General features: G+C 46.0%; 1 protein-coding gene across 2 annotated transcripts; it reads right to left on the reverse strand.

Annotated features, from left to right (window-relative positions):
* Positions 1 to 6,070: 6,070 nt before the first annotated feature.
* On the reverse strand, positions 6,071 to 18,555 carry LOC119366098 (protein TSS-like). Of its 2 annotated transcripts, none has more exons than XM_037631778.1 (23): positions 18,312 to 18,553; positions 17,596 to 17,657; positions 17,155 to 17,247; positions 16,858 to 16,930; positions 14,781 to 15,077; positions 14,638 to 14,696; positions 14,374 to 14,505; positions 14,180 to 14,221; positions 13,559 to 14,077; positions 13,279 to 13,469; positions 12,621 to 13,116; positions 12,364 to 12,426; positions 12,100 to 12,201; positions 11,701 to 12,018; positions 11,528 to 11,620; positions 11,334 to 11,435; positions 11,085 to 11,189; positions 10,730 to 10,863; positions 10,183 to 10,366; positions 9,086 to 9,217; positions 8,889 to 9,001; positions 8,739 to 8,820; positions 6,071 to 8,045 (listed from the first exon to the last, which is right to left on the reverse strand). In XM_037631778.1, the coding sequence occupies exons 1-23, from the start codon at positions 18,388 to 18,390 to the stop codon at positions 6,384 to 6,386; spliced, it is 5,133 nt and encodes a 1,710-aa protein (XP_037487675.1). In that variant the 5' UTR covers positions 18,391 to 18,553; the 3' UTR covers positions 6,071 to 6,383. The 2 variants fall into 2 exon arrangements, 1 of the variants encoding a protein (XP_037487675.1); XR_005175915.1 differs by having other exon boundaries at positions 7,979 to 8,045; positions 8,739 to 8,812; positions 18,312 to 18,555.
* Between the last annotated feature and the right edge of the window lie 4,394 nt (positions 18,556 to 22,949).

A 22,949-nucleotide genomic window follows, 5' to 3' on the forward strand; every position in this document is an offset into this window, starting at 1 on the left:
TATTTGTGGATTGGTCCGGACCATTACGGAGCCACTGATATGGTCACCGTATCATGTCTCTTAAATATCCATTTATACATGAGCATGTCGTGGTTGAGGAGAGACAGGGGATGTCCGGATGTTCGACGTTGTGGCTTTTTGTTGGCTGGACAGATGTCCCGACTTTGCCAAAGCCCTCCAAGTTTGCTTTTGGTTTACCAAAATTTGGACATCCGTCATCAGTCCGCGAATGTTTGAGGGATAGCATTGAAGATAGAAAAATGTATGGACTCTTGAAAGGAGATATAGGGACCATTTGAGGGTTCGTGTTGGAGAGGCCGTTATGCGTCCCTCCTTTTTGCTTTATTTTTCACAAGTTTATCTATACAAACTTCTGAGAAAACTCGGCTACGGCTAGTAAGAAAGGACGCTCTGTTTCTACTTGGAGCATCACCGCCGAAAATAGCACTAGTGTACTGGCCTCTTGTATTCGAAGGACTTCTGCAAGAATTTTAGAAGATTGTAATCCTAATGAATTTTTCATCTCTGTGTGTGTTGTTTCGATTTCTAGGATTGTACCCTAGGCATTTCTCCTAAAAATATCTCTCCACTACGGTTCGTCCGGAATTTTCCATCCACCCATCTGTCTTGGCAAGAATCATTTCTGTTCTCCCGCAATGTACTCGAAACATTTTGTGCACACTGTTTCTTGGTGAGCATGCACGCCGGCACAGCCGCGAGCCCACCGCCCTCGCGTGCGTGCGCACACTGGCGAGCATATACTCCAGCACAGGATACCGAAACCATCTGCAGTGACCAGCGCGTTTCTCGCCGCTCGCAGCCCAGCCCGACCCTGATCTCTCCGGCTGGATCAATCAGAACAGAGCCCCGTCGCTTTCCGGTTCGTGGCATCTCCCCTCCCAACCGGATTCCCGTGACTAGCCCCCCTCTCTTGCAGCCTGCTGCAGAGCAGCAGCACCGTTAATTAATAAGAGTTCACGCTGCCACGCCGGCCCTGCTGGCCTCTCTGGTCTGATCTGGCCTGAGCCGATCAGCAGCCTGGCTGCGAATCAATGGACTTGTCATAAATAAAAAGGGAGAGGAGAAACGGAGAACGGGTGCAGTAGACGCGGGCGTAGCATCCGGCGTGTGCAGTGCACGGCGTGCATACGCATGCATGCATGCGTAGCGAGAGGCAGGCACAGCCGGGCAGTGCACAGCTGCGTCGCTGACCCTGTGCTGTGCTGTGTCCGTGGAGTTGAGAACGAGCGACACGGGAGGGCCATGAATGCGTCCGGTCCGTCGCGCATGCTTCTGCAGACTGCAGTGCTAGCTGCATGCACGGGGGAGGCGATGCCATGGCATGGCGCGGCACGGGCACGGGCCCGGGCTGGGCATTGGCCAAGGGGGCGGACGCATGCATGGGTTGACCTCGCGGAAGGGTATAGGGTGAGTAGTAGGATGGGCGCATGCAGCAGTGTGGGCTGCGGCCTGCTGCAGCTGCACGGCAATGCGTGCGACGGCTTAACTGTAAGTGCAGGCCAAGTGATGTCCACTGATCTCTCTGCATGCTCAGCTCTGCCCCGCTGCAACGGCTTATTAACTGTGGAACCCAGGGGAGAGGTGTGTCGTCGGGGAGGCATCCGAAGAGCGAACCCGCATTGCGTCGGGCTGGTTTCACTAGTTTGAGCAGTGGAAGTCGTCAGAACCATAATCAGTGGCAGAACCAAGTTTAGAAAAATGGGTCTACATAGGACCTATTTGTTTCAGCTTTGATTGGATTTCAATCACATGTGGATTCGCCTCAATAGCGAAGTTGATTCTGCGGCCCTGTTTGTTCCAACTTTGATTGGATTCTAATCACCTCTAGATTCGCCAAATCTGATTCACGAAATGAACTTTACCACTAAAGTACACTTTGAAACAGCTATTTGTTTCAGCTTTCAGATCAGCTTTACTAGCAAACCTGAATCTGATCTCTGAATCTTAAACAATAGATGTTCGTTTCACAATCCAGATTTAGCTTCATTCGTAAAGCTGAATCTGATCCCTGTATCTCAAACAAACATGGTCATAAATGAAAAATTAGTGTTAGCTTGGTCAATTAAAATAGACTAATATATGCTAAATGATTTCGTTAAGCTTACAACTACACATTCTTACAGTGAGAACCAAATTAAAATTAATGGTTGTACATCTCTTTTTTTTGGTGGACTAGTAAGATGCCCGTGCATTGCACGGAACACCAAGATTGTGGGTGGATGGCGCCGACAGCGGCCATCACACCTGATTGTTTCATGGCCTTCTGGATGTGGTGGGGAAGAGATAAGGCTGATTGTGAGATACAAGGAGTTGTTTGTAAATATGAAAACAAGTGCGAGCATCCTTTTTTGCAAAACTGCATCAGTTTGCTTTGTATGCGTTAGATTTAGATCCGGCAGCTATTGGTGAAAGATGGCAGACACACCATCATTACCAACTCAGGTTTTTATAGGAGTAGAGATAATGGGTGTACATCTATAGACCCATATCTTGGTGTGGCTTCGCTCATGATCATAATGCGCCAGGAGGGCGCGCCTATACCTCGCCTAATGCAAGTTGGAGTGAACACTCGCGTCAGGACTTCGTGAAATAGGTCGGCCCAGGTACGATTTAGGTAAGTGCGTCTTTTCTCCTGTTTTTTCCTTTATTCATTCATTCTTTTTTCTTTTATTATTATTTTCACAAATATTGTAACACATATATTTCAGAACGTAAAAACAAATAATAATAAAATAAAATAAAATAACAAATAATAATAATAAAATAAAACATATATATATATACGTTTAATTTTTTACATTTGTTTTACATTGTGTTAACATTTATCCAATTTCATGACTTTATTTTTAAATGTACTCCATATAAGAAAAAAGTTGCTAGCATAAAAAAACGTTTGTGACATTTTCAAAATGTTCCCACGTTCAAAAAGATGTATGTGCCATTATAAAAAAATGTTAATCATGTATATGGAAAATATTAAATTTATATCAAATAAATGTTTTAGACGTATATAAAAATACACAATGTTTATGAAACAAGTAGACATAAAACATGTATTTAAGAAAATGTTAATCATCATGTACTCCCTCCGATCCATATTAGTTGTCACTCAAATGGGTGTATTTAGACATATATCGGATGGAATATAAGAAAATGTTAAACATGTATAAAAATGTGCTTTATGCATACAAAACTAGAAATCAAAACATCAATTTTTAAAATAACATTGTGCGTTCAAAGAATGTTTAACATGTACAAAATACTGTTGTACATGAAAATGTACATAGACGATCAAGAAAAAGGATATAAACAACACGTGGAAAGCAAAAAAAGTCAGTAAAAAGATCCTAAAACCGAAGAAAAACGATGAAACCCATAAACAAACTCATTTAAAAAGAACTAAAAAAACCAAATAAAACCGGTGAAAAAGAAAGAGAAATAAAGAAAAGCGAATAAAATCAATGAAAACCGAAGAGAAAAAACAAAAAAAAATGAAAAAAAAACATTGAACACCAAGAAAAAAGAAAGAAAACAAAGGAAAAATATAAAGAAGGGAAAAAACTAGTGAAACCCGGCAAAAAGGAAAAACCAAATAAACCGGTGAAAAAACAAAAGAAAACTGTAGAGAAAACCGTACCTATAGTGAGAGAACCCTACACTATAAGAGAGAGATATAGCTCTCGTGGCGCCAGGTAGCTTCCTCGCGCATGCACGCGATCTTTGTAGCCTGGGTCCAACAGTTGCTAGCGCACGCTAACCCAGTACACACTACGCTAGGTAGTTCATCCGGGTTTTTTCACTCGATTTGTTTACTCCTCCCTGGTGTCTTAGAGAAAACACCGGTCACCTTTTTTTTAATTTTTTGAATATCTTACTGAATTTCAAAATATTTGTGATTTTGAAAAAAGTACATGGATATAAATTTTTTCTTCAAGAAATGTACGTGAATTCGTAATTATTCATAAATTTGAAAAAAAAATCATGATTTTTAAAATACGTTTATGAAATTGAAAAAGGTCATCAATTTGATAAATCTTCATGAATTTGAAAAAAAAACACGAAATAGTTCAACAATTGAAAAACAAGCATGAATTTTAAAATGTTCAGAATTTTTTAAAGAAAGGTTTATTTGCAAAATTATTCATAAAATAACTAGAAAAAAGGGGGTGCTCCAACGACTCGGCACCGTCATTGGAACAAACTTGGTGTTGTAGAATCCTTTGCAATAGAGGCCTTCTTGCAGAAACATTTGCAATAGAAGTCTTGTTGTTGAAATATTTGCAACAAAGATTGTGTTGTACATTTTTTTCATTCATTTTGACAACATAGATGGTGTTGCGGAAGGACTTTTGCAACATGGATGATGTTGCAGGTTTTTTTTTTTTGCAATGAAAGATGGTCCCGCAGCAGCAACATCGTGATGGTCGAGGACGGCATGGACGAGGTCGGCGGTGGCCATTCCGAGCTCGGGCGCACTGCGACGGCCGACGTTCATGGTGGAGGCGGGCGGCAGCGGCGGCGCCCATGCCCGACCTGTCTGCAAGGCATCGATTCCCATGGCCGGCTGCTCCTCATCCATTCATGAGAGAGAGATATAAGAGGGAAGGGAAGAACCGGCTGTTGGCTTATCTTTTCGTTAGATAGGAGGGAGAGATCGAAGAGGAAAAGAAGGAACCGCTCGCTAATCTCTAGTGCTGAGCGGCCCCCACACATGACACGTCGCACAGACGAGACAACGGATGCTCGCGTGCGATCCATCGATTGAAGCCAAGCCTTTGCCAAAGAGAAATGAGGAGATAAAGAATAGAAATGAAAACCCGAACAAACTCAGCCTAAAAGCATAAATGAAAAGTGAAAAAAAAAACAATCGAAAGTTTCTTAAAGCTTCCCAAAAACTGGTGGAAAAAAATGCTGGGCTAGCCCACTATGAAACAAGCGATGGGGTAGGGTGTCGGATGTACCAAATGCACTCTATTTGGCACTCCAAATAGGATTTCACCTTGGGCAGGTGCAGATCAAAGCAAAGCCTAACGAGGAGCTCCACTGGGAATGTTTTTTTTTAGAGAAAATCCACTGGAATGTTCGGCAAGATGTGTTTGATGGGATGGACGTTTGTGAGAGAAAAAAAGGTTGCGTTGTTTAGTAGCACTAATGCTAACCCAAATTACAGATTCTTTACAAAAATGGACCATGGGGGTATAGGAAACTCCAACGTGGATCATCAAATCGACCACAAATATCCGGATCAGACGGTCCGGACATTTTTAGCCATCCAATAACTTCCGAAATCCGACAAACTGACCCCAAACTAGGAGAGGTTTGGGGGAGTCTGACACCGGACTCTCACAACCGGTCAGGGCAGAGCTCCTAAGCAAAAGCGCACTGCCAGGCCGGTGTCGCCCGGGCAATCGCAACCCTGGCCCTCCCAGCTCAAGGCATCCTACTACTACATAGCACCTCGGTACGCCTGACATGCAGCAATCGCCCCAGCAGTCTGCATCCTCCTTCACCTCAAACCCTAATAAAACTCAAAAACACTTAAAATGAAGCCCTCCGGCCGGCAAGGGCTGGGATCCACCGCGCCTCATGGCCTTAAGATCATAGGAGATGAGGTAGACCGGAGGCGCCTCATGGCCTTAAGATCATAGGAGATGAGGTAGACCGGAGGCGGTGCGGGAGACACGAGAAATCCTAGCGCTTGGGTGCCCTTGCGTACGAGTGTGAAGGGTATGAGTTGTCGCTCCTGCCAAAAACTACTTAACTTGGCAATCACACTATAGCTAAACCTCTGATGTCTCCGGCCTCGCACTCTGCTCTGCAACGGCAACTTGGCGGTGCAGACTAGCAAAGGAAATCCTATGGTTCTGTCATAATAACATAGGGGTAGTATACAGGAAGGGGAAAAACATTTTATTCAGCACTACTGCTACCCTAAGTTATAAAACTTATTCGAAAATGGAATTGAGGAAATCTTTGTATAGTTTGACTATGCTCGTTCAACTGGATAGGGCAAAACTATGTTCTGCAACGGCAACTTGACAAGTGCAAATCATCAAAGCAAATTCAGGAGCACCATTGGAGTGTTGGAAGAAATGAATGTTTGCTACTATATCCTATAATTCTGTCATAATAACATAGTACATCCATAGGAAGGAGGGGAAACCATTTTATTCTGCTACCTCAAATTACAAAAAAATTATTGGCAAAGGGGCGGCGGAAAACTTTGTACAGTTTGACAACATGCTCGTTCATCTGAATATAGGGCAAAACTCTGCTACCAAGCGCCTAATAAGAGCAAAGTAAGCAATACCATCTTCCAACACATTGCACTGCTTGCAGGTCTCAGGGAGCGCAGCAACCTCTCAGCTGACCGAAGTGCAGATTGACTGCTGAGAGTAGAGACCGTTTATGGGGTTCACGAAGTGCTGCTTGCTTTTCCTACGCTTTGAGACCACTGTAAACCCCTCTGTATCCTTCTCGCTCTTGGGCACCTCGGCGGCCTTCGGTTGTTTGTCGAACTCTTTCGGACTTACGGCAGTCTTGGTTACGTTGCTGCTCTGTTCGTTACTAGCTTCATCTGACCCGCTTGGTTTTCTGTCCGGTTGAGGTCGAGTCGAACCTAAGCTGTCATGGACCGACTTGACAATGAAGCTGAGCAGAATCTGCCTTGCAAGTTCTGCTTTGTATGAATCTCTTGTCGCCTCTTTCGCTCGTTCCTTCACTTTACCTGGAGTTGTCTTCTCCACTTGACCTGCCTTGTCTGCCTCACGAACATCGACTTTCACTCCATCTGAGGCATGTGATGCCAACTGCTGATCTGCTGGATCACTTACAGAATTAGTTTGTTCCCCTGCAGCCAAATCAGTTTGTTGCACAGTTTTTCCAGGCACAAACTCAGCAGCATGGGGGTTCATGGTTGGAGGGGAGGTGCTGCCCCTCAGAATAGTGCTCTGGCTCTGTGTATAACCCTGTTTCCTTTGGAAAGAATGTCCAGTACGATAGTACAAGGTGGACCGAGGACCACGGGGTACTCTAGTATCGACAGCATGAGGGAGAATCTCCATTGCTTGACTTGGGATTGGCTGAAGCACAACGCTGGCATCATATATTGCCACTGTGCTGTAAGGATGGGACACTGATAAGAGTGATCCAGGTTTGAATGGAGGTGCTGAGGCTGAAAGTTTGCTTCCACTTGTTTTCTTGCCCGGAGATGAGCTTCCGTCACTATTGCTGTCAGAAGCTTTCTCTGGCTCTGGGGGACTGCTTCCCTCTGGCTGAGTTGAGACATTCTCTTTGCTGCTCTCATCACTTGACTTCTCCTTCTCTTCATCTATAAGCTTTCTATCTCCTTCCTCGGATGAAGGTGCTACATCAGTATCTTGTTCGTTATCCTTCTCCTTTGTTTCCTTCTGTTCCACAATTGGTTTCCACACTGTGCCAGGCGGTGACACTGCCACATCTTTGTATGATACCAGCTTTGAAGCTATGCTAGTTGGCCTCTTGATTCCTGTGGGCTTTACCTTCCATTCCGATTTAGACGCACCCTTAGAAGACTTCTCTTCGGTAATGACGGGATCCCCATTCAACTTGTCACTTCTGATAAAGTTGCCAAATGACAGTTGGCTAGGGGAGTTTACAGCTTCCTCTTTATGCTCTTTTGCTTGTGGTTGTACACCACTCCTATGAGCAGAAGCAGTGCGGCCATCTTCTGTACGATCAACCACTAATTTGGTGAGAGATGACCTTCTGCGGATGCTTTTTTTCCGCACATTTGCAGATCTCCCTTTCAATGTAGCTGCTTGCCAACCTTCATCAGAATACTCTTCAGGTGACAAAGTATCTACCTGCTTCAGCTCATCATGGACAGCATAAGTTTCTTCTGCTACTGCTGCTACTACACGAGGGTTTGCTTCCAGTTTTGCTTCTTGAAAATCCTTTTTGTCTGCTTCAAGAAGAGATCCTGAGTCATGCTGAAAGTTCTCCTTCTCTTCAACTGGTTCACCTTGGTGTGCTCTTGTATTATTCTGCATTTAATATTACAAATGGTGAAAAAAGGAAAAGTAAGAGGCAATATGAGCAACATGGAAGTTTCATATAATGATTTAGGCAGTAGCAGCAGAACCTTTAAGCAAACATTCACAAGAGAAAAGTGACCACAACTCATGAATCTTTTAATTGTACAATAAAGAATAAAATGTGTGTACATATGCAGAGAATTTCTATTTAAGAACAAAATGGACTTATACTTGGTCCGTAAGTTCATGGGTGGACCTTGAATATTTTCAAGTAGATGGCACTAATCAATCAGGAAGCTTAGCCAAATATATGTCAGTATATGTCCACAGGATTTTTTTACCAAAATAAAATGGGTATATCCCGATTAGATTTTACGTTCCTGCGGTGATTTCTGGTTAGTACCCAACTTAGCAAGATCAGCTGGTACCACTGTAGTGTCTATTATGGCAGTTATAAGTCATAACTTTAGACCTATACTAACTTCATAAGCTGCCTAGGGATCACTGACTAGCACATGTTAATTGGTCCATACATAACACCCCTACAAAAATTATCATACCGGCCCTGTTCTGAACTTCCCACTGCACGCCAATCTCTTATCTCAGAATTCTTCAACAGATATAATCTTGAAAAATAATCATATCTCTGCTAACTCATTTTAACAATGATAATCTTGAAAATTATACATATACTATAATCACCTTTGCACGCCTGCACTTCTTTTGCATATCCCTCTCTTTTCTTTCCTGATCCGGGCTTATGTAGTCAAGTAGATCTGATACACTGGAAAGATAAATGTTTCAATCTAGATTGAGACAGTTTACAATTGATAATACACAATTTATTCATACCTAAGATGCCCTTTACTTGCAATAGAAGAATCAGGTTTTGGGATTCCTCTGCGAGCGGCCTCTTGTTGTTCTAATGCTTTTGAATCGAAATACTCTAGCCAAGCAGCAGCATCCTGCAGCAGGAAAGTAATGTTTAACAATCCAAGAGAACATTAAAATATTTGGTCTTCAGCTTCATATGTTCACAGAAAAAGAACCTGAGTTCGAAGGTCATCGTCTCCTAGTTTCTCCTGAAGTATCTGTAAGGTGGTTTGTTCATGTTGCACGCTTAGGGAGTACGCATCCATCATGGAGAGGGCTATGGCTATGGCATGGTAGCTTGCAGCAGTCTGATTGGTAAAAAAAAGTGATACAAATTTAGTAACCGGATTTTGTGCATATTGTGTACATCACATGAATCCAAATGTGCATGCACACCAAACAAATTGGTGTATTTCTCCAATATATAAAGGGGCATATTTTGCTAGATGCATTTCAACGATACATGACAGCACAGAGCTACAGTAATACAAATCTTTTTCTGAACCAAAGAACAGCATGGTGATATTGCCTCTATGTAAAAAAAATGCCGTTTCAAAACCTGGAAGACGCTGAGTAGTTTTGTTGAGAAAAATATGAAAAGTTAGGCACGCCTTTGATGGAGAGCAATAGGGAATATCCAGAAACTTTTTTTTGAGAGAGAGGAATATCCAGAAACTTGAGAAGCAACATCACAAGTTGGACTTTGTGTGCATTGTTGTAGCCTAATATGACATGTCTAAATACGATATAGGTGTATGCACATTATGCTGTAAGACAAGCATTTTAGTACAATAATGCCATTTCTACAGAAATATTGGTGGAAGAGCACTTCTGGAAACGTTGTTTGGGTTAGACAAATTTAACTATATGAAGAAATTGATCCCGTACTGATTGTAAGTGGTGTCTTACATCACCATTGTTATAAGATAAGCATTCCAGTACTGCTATTTAATCCTAGAGAAATATTACTGCAGGAGAAAGCTCAAATAACGTACTCCCTCCGTCCCAAAATTCTTGTCTTAGATTTGTCTAGATACAGATGTATCTAACACTAAAACGTAACTAGATACATCCGTATTTGAACAAATCTAAGACAAGAATTTTGGGACGGAGGGAGTATTTTGTATTAAACAGATGTAAGTACAGAGCTGATCTCTACGAGTGGTGTATCCTAGAGTACGTTGACCAATTCGAAGAAAAAAAATACATTTCGTCGTTTACTTGTGTAAGCCTTAGGTGGACTAATGAAAACATGGTAAGTAAAAAAAAATACCTGTATGTGATCAGCTCCAAGCAATCTCTTGTTGCATTTTAGCGCTTCATGCAAATACCTTAGAGCAACATGAACATTTCCCATACCTTCTTCCATCATAGCCACATTTATGTAGGTGGCAGCTGAATTTGGATGTGAAAGCCCACAAGAAAATTGAAGTAGATAAAGTGCACGGTTGACATACCTTCAAGAGGAAAATATACCATTAGGAATACAAGTTAATAAAAATAGAGAATAGAAATGAAAACAGGTGGATGATATGTGAAAGATGATTGTTATCCAACAAACAGGTTCCCATAGTCACTTCATGAGTAAACACACCTCCAGTCACAGGCTATTTGACAAAACAGCACACACACTGCCTAGTACAGCAGAACAAAAGCTGAAATGGCCACATCCTACTTGCAACATATATGCTGCTTAACCATTTTTTGGGAAGAAATATATCAGTACAATAACATTGTGGATTTCATATAGACTATCTAAGAACCAGTCATAATTGTAATTTTTCATGTTTCCACAAGCGAACGCCTATAACAACACTTACTTCAGAGCCATCTCAATGTGTTGGAGACGGTAGTAGAAAACTGACAAATCACCATAGCTCTTCATAGTTTCCGGATGGTCAAGACCAAGCTCCCTTTCATTGATATCAAGTGCCTTCTGTTGATATATAGTTGCCTACAACAAAAGAACAAATAGTAGTAAAGAACTGCAACTTCCAATATATTCACAAAGTGCTATCCAACATGTCTCTATTTGCTTGCAGAGTTCTATCAATGACAAACTATGCAGCTCACTACAATAATAATAGCAGAGTGGTTTTTGAGCAAAACAGATTTGCGCAAAGCAGAGCATCCAACAGAGATTACAGGCAACCTAAACCAAGTTCATTTAGATACCTGATTAAAATCTCCAGTATGGTAAAGAACTACAGCAAGAAGACTGTATGCATTAGCAGTCAGCCGATGGTATGGACCACAAACAGCTATAACTTTGGACAAGGCCTTCAAAAGAAAAGAGAGTATATTAGTACATAAAGATGACAAGACAATGACTTCACTAAAATTAAAAAATATGCAGCAAGAACTGTAGCACAGCAGTTAGATGATGTACAGAGAAGACATGAAAAAAGGTTGACCACTGCATACCTTTGCTCCATAGTTAACAGCATCATCAAGCTTTCCTTTATCCAAAGCCATCTTTGATGATTCTAGTAAGTTTCGACTATCAATAGATGAGTAGACGACATGCTGGAAGAGAAGACAATGCCAAAGCAAACTTAATCAACAATACACCCAATCGACGAGACATAAATAGTTCTGAACTTTCAGTAATATGCTACCTTGCATATAGGAACTATGTTGACAATGTCGGATTTGTCAAACGGGTTTGGGCTATTCATATCATAATCTCTTGCGACTAACTCAAGGCCAACCTGATCAACAGATATATTAGTATGCTGTTCAGGAAACGAAAAGCTATGAATGTTTGCAAATCTCACTTTACAGTATGTACCTTGCTGCAAAGGCCTCTCAGAATGATGGGCTTCCGCAAGTGCGCAAATTCATCTTTCAGTGTCCAGCAGTATCTTTTAGAAAGGAAGCTCTCTACCCATTTCAGCCGCAAGTTATGCTCATTAGCATCTGTATCAAGATCATTTTCTAATCTTGGAGATCCCAGTAAAATGTTCAAAGTCTCGGCTATAACCGCAGACATATTTTGCATGTCATCAACAGCTGCAATAACAGCTCGAATGACGTGCTTAAAGGCTCGAATGACCATTTCATGGATGCATATTGACTGGATGTGTGGGAGCTTCTCTCCTAGCTCTACCTGATATTTTGAAGAAAAAGAACATGAGTTTATCCTGCTAGCATAGAAGCAAAAGCAATTAAGACTAGTATTTACACCCACCAAACGGCCTAATGAGCACATATTTAGTCCCCTTGTATGCATGAAATCAGTCATCGTTCTTCCATCCACTGGAGAAAGTTCAAGGGAAGCAAAATCAGCCACCTGCAGAAATCAGTCCCAGAGAAAAGTAATTATTCAGTTTGGGAATCAAATAGTATGTAAGAAAGTGTCAAGACAGCAATATCTTAAATATGGACTCTCAGAACTGTGGATTTTAGCTAAGGTTTTCCAAATACATAAGACTTGGAGTATGAGAACGCTTACCAGCTTTGGGAGTGCAGTATCATCATAGAACTTATGGGCCATCTTTGTGAGCTCTTCAAGGGACTAGATTAAGAAAAATGAAGTTAGGTAATAGTGCATCAGAGTTTCACCAACATATTCATATATAGTACCGATTGTGCTCTGTCAATCCAGATCAAATAGCATCGGGCATAAATTTAATTCTTTTAAGACAGAACATGTCAACTGATGGCACTTGGAAATTCTAAAACAAGTGTGGAATCGTATAGTTAAATCACCTTTTGATGAAGGCCAGCTTCCAAACTCTTCAAGCGGCAGAAAGCATCCTCTGTAATCAGGTTCCTTATTTCGGTAAATACTACATTTTCAGACTTCTCCGTACCATTTGTCAGCAGGCAGTTGCTATCAGATTCTTCCTTAACAGTCTTAGCATCTTCAATTGTGCTTTCTTTCTTATTAATTTTTCTTAATTGTTCAAAGTGCTTGCCAAGACCTTTGACAGATGAATCTTTTTCAGATTTTTTTGCATTCTTCTCACTGTCCTCAGAAATGGAAGCATCTTTTTTCTGGAAGTGCTGGAGCCAGGAGGACCCAAGTTCCCACCTGATACGTCTAGGATTTTTGTTCGGGGTGTTCTCCAGTTTCCTCAAGCTGGTTTCAAGTACTGTACATGCTAGTTTCCTCGCATAATTATCAACATGTGGTTTAGATGCAAGGTGCTGGTTACTGGCAACGATTTCTGGGTTGATAATTTTCGGCAGTGGTATTCTTAGACTGAAAAAAGAACACACAGAGAAAACAAGGTTTGTTAAACAACATTGAGTGTGGAATGTGGAAAATTCCTCTAGTGATGACTGATGAGCAAGTATGTGAATAAAATCTTGAAGCTATCAGCCTATCACTAAGCAAGCATGTAAGTAAGAAAAAATATCAAACCTGTGAGGATTCAAGGCATTAGAACCTCCATCTGGATGATCATCCACATCGATGTTAGGTATTTCATCAAGATGATCAGAGATATCACTGGTTTGTTTGCCATCGCTGCTGTTCTTTGTGCGTCCCGAAACCTTCACTGTTGCCGTATATCCGCAATGCTTAACAATCACCACACCTAGCGTGGAAGAGTCCTGCATGGAAATCGAGATGACAGAACTTAGCAGTCAATATTAGAGCACACAGTTTAAGTGTGTAAATCATAAAGGTAGCAAGCAATCACCTTAGCAACGACACTCTCATCAGAGGTTAAACCTTTCAGAAGATTTCTTTGTGATATATCCATAGCATCCGTCTGGTAGATGGCAACTCCGTCAACTTTGTCCTCCAACTTCAAACTAGCATCAGCCTCATCCTTCTTTACAGTTATATGCAAGTCCCCAACACGTTCCTCAAGTACTAACGAACCATCCGGACCAGTTTGTGGACTAGTATCAACCAGCCGCCGTATTGTCGACGCAGCTCTGAAAATCGCTGTATCTACAAACAGATTGTGTAAAAGGAAAGCCTTCCGGTCTCTGATCACCCTCTCTTCCTCGGTCTTGGATGGCATTCTAGCCAAAATAGAAAATTCTCTTGCCCACCGTCTCCGGTCATGTTTTCCATCTCGTCCGCAGCCACCTCCATTGCCACCCCAGTTCTCATCCTCAGCCGGCAAAGCTGGGCTCTTTGTAGCAGAGTCCACATATACAGGAGGAACAAGCCATGTGTTTGCACGAAAGCCGAACGGTAGATTCCCAAACTAAGGATGCAAGAAACATATCACCACCATAAGTTCAATAGATTTAACATTGGTTCAATCTTTAGTATAACCAGGAAAAATGAAAGTATTTAAGACAATCACCTTGTTGTGGTCCACAAAAGCTTTCATCAGTGCCTCGTACGCCTGTATGAAACAAATAACAGATACCAATATTAGATAAACATACGATATTCGAAATGTAGGGTACCGAAGTGTACTCGGCAAAGTTAAAGATAAGAATAGAAACGAAGCAGGCAATGCATTGGTGATAATCGTGTGGAATCACGCTTACTAACATTGGCAAATCCACTGCTGAGCTGCTGTAGCAGGTCCACCAGGGACCGGCTCACGGTGTGCGGCTTCCCCACCAGGTAGAATCCCTTGACCGAGGAAATTATGTGCAGAAGCTTCCCGTTGCAAACCTTCACCTGGGGCACATAACAAAATTCCTTCAGTGATGTGTATGGTCACAGTGTAGTTGCCCATTTCAGAGTTGGATCACTTCAAAGGGCCAACCAAACGAATTCCAGTGCTCTGAGCGAGGGAGAGAGATCACACACCTCGATTTCGAAGTAACCGCCGTCCTGGGCAGCGCCGTTCCTCTCCTTCCTCCTGATAACTGCACGCCCAAAGTCAGTCAATCCCCCACCCACAAAAGCAGGCTCCATCAGAGAATCCACGGCCAATAAAAAATGCGGCTTACAGTGGAGGGGCGGGGTGAGGTGGGCGAAGGAGAAGAAGTCGTAGAACTCGCCGAGCTTGGGCGGCGGGCCGATGGCCTGCATGTCGTGCGCCTCCGAAATCGCGGGCGCCTCGCCGGCGCCGACGCCATTGGCCCCGGGGGAGGAGGCGGGTGGGGGGGACGGGGGCGTGGCGGGGCGCTGCGCGTGCTTGGACGAGGACTTGTGCTGCTTGGCCTTGGCGAAGGCGGTGGTGCAGGCGACGATGTCCAGCAGCCGGCGGACGTGCGCCACCGCGGCCTCCTCCGTCGCGTACTCCTCTGCACACAAGAAAGGAAAGCCGTTGCTGGGCCCGGTCAGTACCGAAGGCCTACAGTTACATTTGGGCTGGGCTCTAAATTCTAGCACAGCACTGACTCAAAAAAACATTCTAGCCCAACACCGACTAACCAACAAGTCTAAAAAAAACAGTGAGACCCCTAAAAAACCAGTGGCTCTTTAAAAAAAACACTGGCTAACCAAAAATGAATTCTGAAATGTTTTTTAGGGGGAAATGGAGGTAGTTGCCAACTGAAGCTTCAAGCAAATTGAAGAAGCTAAATGAGAGCAGGTAGGAGCAGATTAAACACAGGGAAAATTACATAGAAGAAGCAAATCCGATAAAAAAAGGGCCAAGTCTGCAAGGAGATGTGCAGTTTTGTCAACAAGCCAGAAAATGCACCAATTTTGATTCACTGGCACCGAACCCCAAGATTAAGATACCCGACGTAGTAAACTTGGTGAGTCATTGCAAGCTAGTGCGGCCTCACAGGATTAGTAGGATTAATTAGTATCCACTGGAGCTAACAGTCCAACACACCGACCGCTGATTCCAAGAGCCGCCCAGCTTTGTCCTGTCCTGTGCGCACCAACGCCCAGATACCACTTCCTTTATTTTCCAACAATGAGATACGTACTTGTTGGATAGGTTAGGGAGGACAAAGGAGCTGCACAAGGCTGCATTTTCCACCCCAGATAGTATATACTACTCCTATATGATGATGCTAGCGTGAGATAAGATAGGTAGCAGTGTGCGTGATTAGTCTGCTGCTTAAGAGAAGAAGGTGGACTTGGCATCAGGTGGAAAATATGCCCCTCCCAGTGCGTCCAAACGCCACCTCCCTCCCTCCCTCCCAAACTAATCGGCACTCGACGGCAGCACCGGTCGCTCTCGCTGACGGGGAAAAGGAGGCGACCTCAAACAATGGCGTTTTTGACCAAACCAACCAGACCGATCGCACACTAAACAGGCGTTAAGTACCATGTTGGTCAGACCACTTCTCTCTTCTCGCACGCGGCGCTCAACCACTCACTGTACCGTACGTACGTGAGCTCGATCGGCACTCCCGAAGCTATCACCGTGCGCCGTGACGCCATCGGGGGCGGCCGGAAAGGGACGTCGGTGAAGAAAGTAGTATTAGCACGACTGGTTGGTGTGCCGGAAAAAGCTCTCTACCGTAGCCGCCCCAGTCGGAGCTCGAGAGGGCGGCACCGCGATGGCAATGGGCTCCCCGGGCTGCCGAGAGAGGCAGGCAGGCAGGCAGACGAGACGACGCGCGCGGCGCGGGCACCGGTCGACCGGCGAGTCAAACTCTACACAATCCAGCAAAACCACCCCGTGCTTTTCTGCTCCTGTGAACACGAGTGTGCGGGGGAAAGCTCGTCCGTTGGTTGATCGGCGATGGACTGTGGGACACAGAGCAACGAGGGTGCACATGCAGTACATTACATACGAACCTCTAGACGCTGCGTCCATGGCAGCAAGCTACAACTATGCCTATGCGCGTTTGTCCACTTGCACGTTGCTTCTTCCGCACAAGCATTAACGTATGTGCTCCTGTTGTAGTAACGCCAGCCAGCCAGCTACGTACGTGCAAGCCGCCGGATCGAGCGCGAATCCATGTGACGCCTTTCGACAGCGCCAGAACAAAAGAAACATAAAGGAACAAGAAACAAACAGCAGCAGCGTGCATTCAGTTCACCACTGCTGGCGTCTGTATCTGACGAAGATCAAAACAGAGTGCAGCAGGTAGTAGATTGTTTGGTCCGGCGGCCACCTACCTTCCACGATGGTGAGCGCGCACGGCTTCAGCGCCACGATCTCCACGCCCTCCTCCAGCCGCTGCCCACGCACCTGCACCAACACAAATGCATCCCAAAAGTAGGTAGGTAAGTGAACAATGGTAGTACGATTGAAGAAGCTGCGGCTGATTAGCAGTGCAGCTTGCTGCCAAAAATGTTGGGGCAGCACCTAGCTAGCTAGCTAGTACAGCCTGCAAATGAATGAATTTGGGCCGTCCAGAGCTAGCAGCACAAGGGAAAGGAAGGTGAAGACGAGTGAAGCCAAGGAAGCATTACCACATGGGAGAGTGAATAGTTTGTGAGGTGACACGTCTCCACGTTGGACGCCAGCAGCTTCCGCACGTCCAGCACGCGATCCGTCGATATCCCCTGCACACACGAATCACGCGCATGAATATAAGAACAAAAACCATACATATTTCTCGAGATATTCACTGCTCTTCTGTTGCTGGATACGTACTGTGAGGCGTGTGTAAACAATGCTATCTTTTCTTACAGAGATAGCCTAAACTACAGAAGAATACTGGGAGGGAGGGAGGGAGCATCTCGGCATGGAGATTGCTGCAGAGTACGTAAATTGTAGGCATCGGTGTGCTCGGAATCAGAGACATGTCAGCCAAAATCAGCTGGAAAATATTCAGCTCGTGTTTGTCCTGTTCATTGTCGTGCTGAGGAGCTTTCCGAGTGGGAGAAGAAGCCATGGCAATGCATACATACCTTGAGTGTCACCTGGGACTCGTAGGGGGTGGTGACCGCGACGTCCACCACGCTCGGCACCACTGCAAAACACACGAGGAGAGACGGAGAGCTTCAGACATCGTCACCGACAGCAACAGCAGCAACAAGAATGCTTGGAATTATGGAGGTCAGAGCAGCCTCCACGGCCGGCCGGCCGCGCGAGCGCAATTCACTGCGCCCTCGCGGACCGCATGACCCAACTGACGTCGCCCCCACGGCGCGCGGTTGCACCAAGAAACGGGACCGGCATCGTAATTCGAAGCTAAAAAAAGGAACGAGCATCGGGCGCGGCGAAAACTAATCATGAGCGGGGAAAGGGGCTGGGCGGGGCGGCGTATCCTTCAATTCAGCTGGCGCAAAGCGTCGTAGTAGCCAGGAATCGAAGCAAGTGATTTTATTTTATTTTTGAAACGGAAAGCAAGCGATTTTGAAAAGCAAAAGATGAGAGATGGGAGATGGAGCAAAGAACAGACATGATTACTGTTTGCTGCTCGTGCTACTAATTTGCCCGTCTTTTTTACCTTTTATGCGGGCGCAAAATTGTAAAGCAGTGGAACAAATATGGGCATACGGCAGCATCGCCAAAAACAGCAATTCAATGCCGCCGAGGACGGACTCGACGACGGCGACGATTATGGACGACACAACGATGTACGGGCACGCGGAGATAAGTTATCCCGTCGGTGTATCTGTACCTTTCTCCTCCTTCTTCTTGCGGTCGCCCTTGCCGCCGCCGCCCCGGCCCTTGCCACGGCCGGCATGCTTGGGGGCCATTGCCGCCCTCCCTCCCTCACTCCCTCAGAGAGCCCCTCCTCTATCTACCCCGACAGAACGCACACGATGACGGAGGAGGGGGTTTAAGATAAGCCAAGGCCGAGGTGCAAGGGACGGACGAAGAAGAGACAGAGGAGGAAGAAGCAGGGGAGCTGGACTGGAACGCGGGCGAGGAGGGGAGAGGATATAGGATGAGCGGCCTGCGAGGCCGGGCCGAGGCTCATCCCGTCATCCGATCGAGCCCGCGCGATCCTGGCCTCTCGATCGCCCGCCCGTCCGCCCGCCCGCCCGCACGCGCTCCATCCCGACGCCTGACCCGCGGGCCCACGCCTCCGGTCACATGCACCGGGGCCCCGCCGCGCAGCACGCAGAGCACGGTAGTACAGTACATGGCTTGACACATCGTGGCGACATGTGTAGCGCCTTGGCATCGTCCGTCCGCTCGCTCAACGGCCCGGCTTAGCCTCATGTGCGGCCAAGCCGAAGGGACTTGCACGCAACGGGGTGGCGCGCGCGAGTTGCACGGGAAGGGAAGGTGAAAGAAACGGGACAAGACACAACGTCCAACACGCCACGGGCTGGTGCGTCTGTGCTGTGCTTCTCAGCCAAAAGATTCCAGCACAGCACACCACGGGCGTGATCGGAGAACCGTGTGCACCGCCGGTGAGGTACGGGACAAGTCGTGGGAGCTGTGGTGTGCGGGGGTGGCCTGGACGGTGGCTGGCGTGTGGCGCGGCCAGATGGAGGGCGCGGCCACGGTGTCTGCAAGGCAGAGCCGAGGCCGGAGGCGTCCCATTGCCCGGCCGGTCCGAGGCGTCTGCCAGGTTTCGCCCCTCTGTTCGGCGGCCCGTTTGGGTGGCTCTTGTGCCAACTTGGGCGTTATTCAATTGCGCCAGCGACAAGCTCAGTTTGCGTCCTTTGGCAACTTGGAGGCAACTTCCGTCACTGATGGTGCAACGATTTGGCAGCGGAATCCGGCTGCAGAAAGCAGGGTGTTTTACTACTGTTCTTGTCCGCGCTCTGCCTGGAGAACGCCGACACATGTTTCGGCCCGATCGGGACGTGGACGGAGGTACATAGATACGGGAGAACAAAGTGGCATGACGCAAGTGTAATGCGGTGGAAAAAAAAGAGCATCCGGTGATGGCATGGAGGTGATTTGCCACCCCCTGTGCGAACATGTGTGCTGAGAGTGCGGTGATAACCAAAGGCTAGCGGTAGTATTAGATGCCTAGTAATTCCACATCGGACACAAGTGCAGCATCGCTTTGCTTGAAAGAAAATGACCTTGCTGAGAAGAACTACCTCTTGGTGAGACGGTAGAGTCGTGTTCTACTCCTGTCCGCTAGAGTTCAAATGATAGTGTTCACATTTAGGCACACGGAGACGATACGTCCGATGAGAACCCCCTTCAAATCTAGCGGTGATTAGGAGACGCACTTTCATGGATGGGCGATACGTCTGGTGTGCATGTGCGATTATGTCTGTTTGCTCATCATCCTTGCAATCGTAAAGAAAAGAAAACTCAAATGATAAGTGCCCAACCATGTGACATGAAGCACTCCGGTCATGATGTTTTTTATAATTAAAGTTGCCATTTGAAAAAAGAATTTATCATCTGAAAAGGAGTTGCCATGATAACTAAATTTGTAACCTAGCCTCCCACGCCTAGCCCCGCCGGTGGCCACTCCGGCCCCGGCGTCCACGCCTCCCCGCCGCTAGCCTGCAGCTCGCCGGAGTCTCTGCTCTCCCGCGGGTGTCATTCCTACTCCGTCATCCAAGATCTACTGCTGCTTCCACCTCCCACCCGAACATGGCTCTTGCTGACCTCGACTTCGACAAGGGTCAAGATTTTGCTGCCGAAATCTGGAGGAAATGGGGTGTTCCGATCAACCATTCCGAAGATCTCGATTCTGAAGAATTCCCTATGGTGGCTGAATTCACCAGATCTCGCCTACGCCTCTCGGAAGAATCGGTTAGCACTATTCTTCTGGCCTGTTTCGGGGGTAGAGCTTCCCTTTTTAAAGTCAAGTTATTGCAAAATTGGTCTTTCAAGTTTATCGTTTCTTCCAAAGAAGTTGGTTTTTCCATCATCAAAGGGGGCAACATTTCGCTTCCCCTTCTAAATGTTAACTTTCTGCTCTGGGGAGAAGGAGGACCCAGCTCTTCCTGGGAACTTGATCAATACCTCCAAGAGAAAGAGGATGAATGGACTCATGTTTTCCGTCGTCACCCCAGGAAATCCTATGTTGATGCTCTTAGATCACCTGGGTTTTTTCCCATTCCTTCTCGTGTTGATCATCAGGCTTCGCCCAATCGATTCACTCAGTCAATCCGACATGCTCCATCGTCGGGTCATTATGGCAATAATGGCAATAATGGCCATTCATCTGCCATCATGCAGCCAAGGGCGGGATCGGCGCAACTTCAAAACACCCAACAGGCCTTCTGTGTGCGCTATCTTCTCCTTGGCCATGCACGGCCCACCTATACTAATCGGATTAAGTGTCGGGCCTGCAAGAATTGGGGCCACATTGCTAAAGATTGCTACTCCTCAACCCAGCCCAACAACCATTAGCCTGCAAGCCCAATACCTGACCCAAGTCGGGCGATTGCGATTCCTAGGCACATTGCCACTGTTCCCGCTGCTAAATTGGCAGGTGCGATCAATCAGCCATCATCCCCTGCTCGCCTCGATATTCCCTCCTCTGCTCCTTCCCGAGTTGGCTCCATCCATTACTCCGCCCCATCACCTTCTGCTACTCAGCGTCTGCAAGCCGCCACCATCCCCATTGCCCGGAGGCCGCTTCACATCTTAGCTTCATCCATCACCCCACCTGCGCGTGCCATCGCCATGGCCTCCTTCCCATTTGATCCCTCCCCTTTCCTCCCTCCTAACCACCAGAGCATTACGGTGGAGGGGAGGCCTGCTCGGATCAAAGTCCTCGCGGCGGCGCCAACTCCACTCCACGAAGATTGGGCCATTGCTACCATCGTTCCCATGCCAAATCTCCCGGTGGACTTCAACACGGTGCGTGAGGTACTCTCAGATTTCCTCACTGACAGGCATTTAGGCTTTCGAGAGATTACTCAGTGTCCGTTTGGGCAAGCATATGTTCAACTCAACAGTGTTTTCGATCGGGACGATCTGGTGGCTAGTAGCCCACACCAATATACCGATGTCCATGTTATCTTCCAAAACCATGACAAGGGTCTCAACTAGAGAAAACTTGTTCTTACTAGAGAGGTTTGGGTTATGCTCTGTGGCTATCCATTTGACAGAAGGAACATTAGAGAAATTAATAATGCAGTCAGTAAATTTGGGAAGTTTGTCATGTGGGACAGAGTCAGGAGCACTAAGGCAAATCAAATGGTTAAGATCAAAGTGGGAGAATTAAGAGACATACCTTCAAGTATTGTCTTTGGAGATGGAGAACACTCGGACTCTCTCACTGTTCCTGTGGTAATTCTACAACATTATGTTCTGGGGGAGGAACCGCATGATGAGGATCAGATCCCTCCATTTGGCAATCCTCACCCACAACCTGCTCAGCTTCATCATCACCCAAACCAGCTCAACCATTTCCTAGGTCTACTTCAACACCATGAGGTTGTGCCTCCAGGAAACCAACCTTTGAATCTCAACTTGGCTCCATAAATTGAAGGTAATGAGGAGCAGCTGGAGGAGGAAGAAGACCCAGAAGAGATGCCTGGTTGGGGGCATTGGACTATGCCTGAAGGAAACCCTGTCATTGATCAAGAGTTACATCCTGGAGAGTTTCTACAGCTTCAAGATCTGATGGCTCCTATGGAGGATGATCAACCACAGAATCCAGACTTGGCACCACATAGCAGCCTCACACTATCTTTGGGACAGTATGTTAACAGTGGAAATACAAGTGCTTCTGTGGCAGGACCATTGGAGCCACTTGTGCCTGATTTGAATTTGGTGGATGAGCCCATTGGGCCTATCCAGGAGCAGATTCCAGTAGCTCAAGATGGGCTTGTTGGCCCACTGCCTATTCAGCAGCACATCAATGTGGAGGCCCATGTTGTGGTTCCTCCACCTATTAATGACCTGAGTCTGAACCTCATGTTAATCCCATCTCAATCTGTTGTGGTGGCTAACAGAGAGGATCCTATGCTCTTGGAAGCCTTCTCCATGACTAATCACATCAACATGGCCTATAACAAGTTGAACTCGTCTACTCGTTTGGCTATCATCACTGAACAAGATTCCAATCTTATGGATTCTCAACATCAGCCTAACCTGCCTGAAGATTTGCTTGCTGAACTTAGTACGGGAAATAAAGTTACCTCTCCTACAACAACTGGTGGTACTGAAAAACTGATTGTATCAGGAGCACTGGGTGAGTCATCTTCCTCTTCTGAGCTATCTGCTCCCCCTGGTTTTCCATACCCTGCTTTTCTTCAAAGAAATGAATTTATTTCAGAAGAAGATAGTTTGAGATACTCTGCATTGGGCACAGATGACATTGGAGACACACTTAAGGTGGATGATCTTTTGGGTAAGGAAGGGGCTGAAGTCTGGAACAAGC

Source organism: Triticum dicoccoides, chromosome 2B (assembly GCF_002162155.2).
Source record: "Triticum dicoccoides isolate Atlit2015 ecotype Zavitan chromosome 2B, WEW_v2.0, whole genome shotgun sequence".
In the NCBI taxonomy this organism is placed as follows: domain Eukaryota; kingdom Viridiplantae; phylum Streptophyta; class Magnoliopsida; order Poales; family Poaceae; genus Triticum; species Triticum dicoccoides.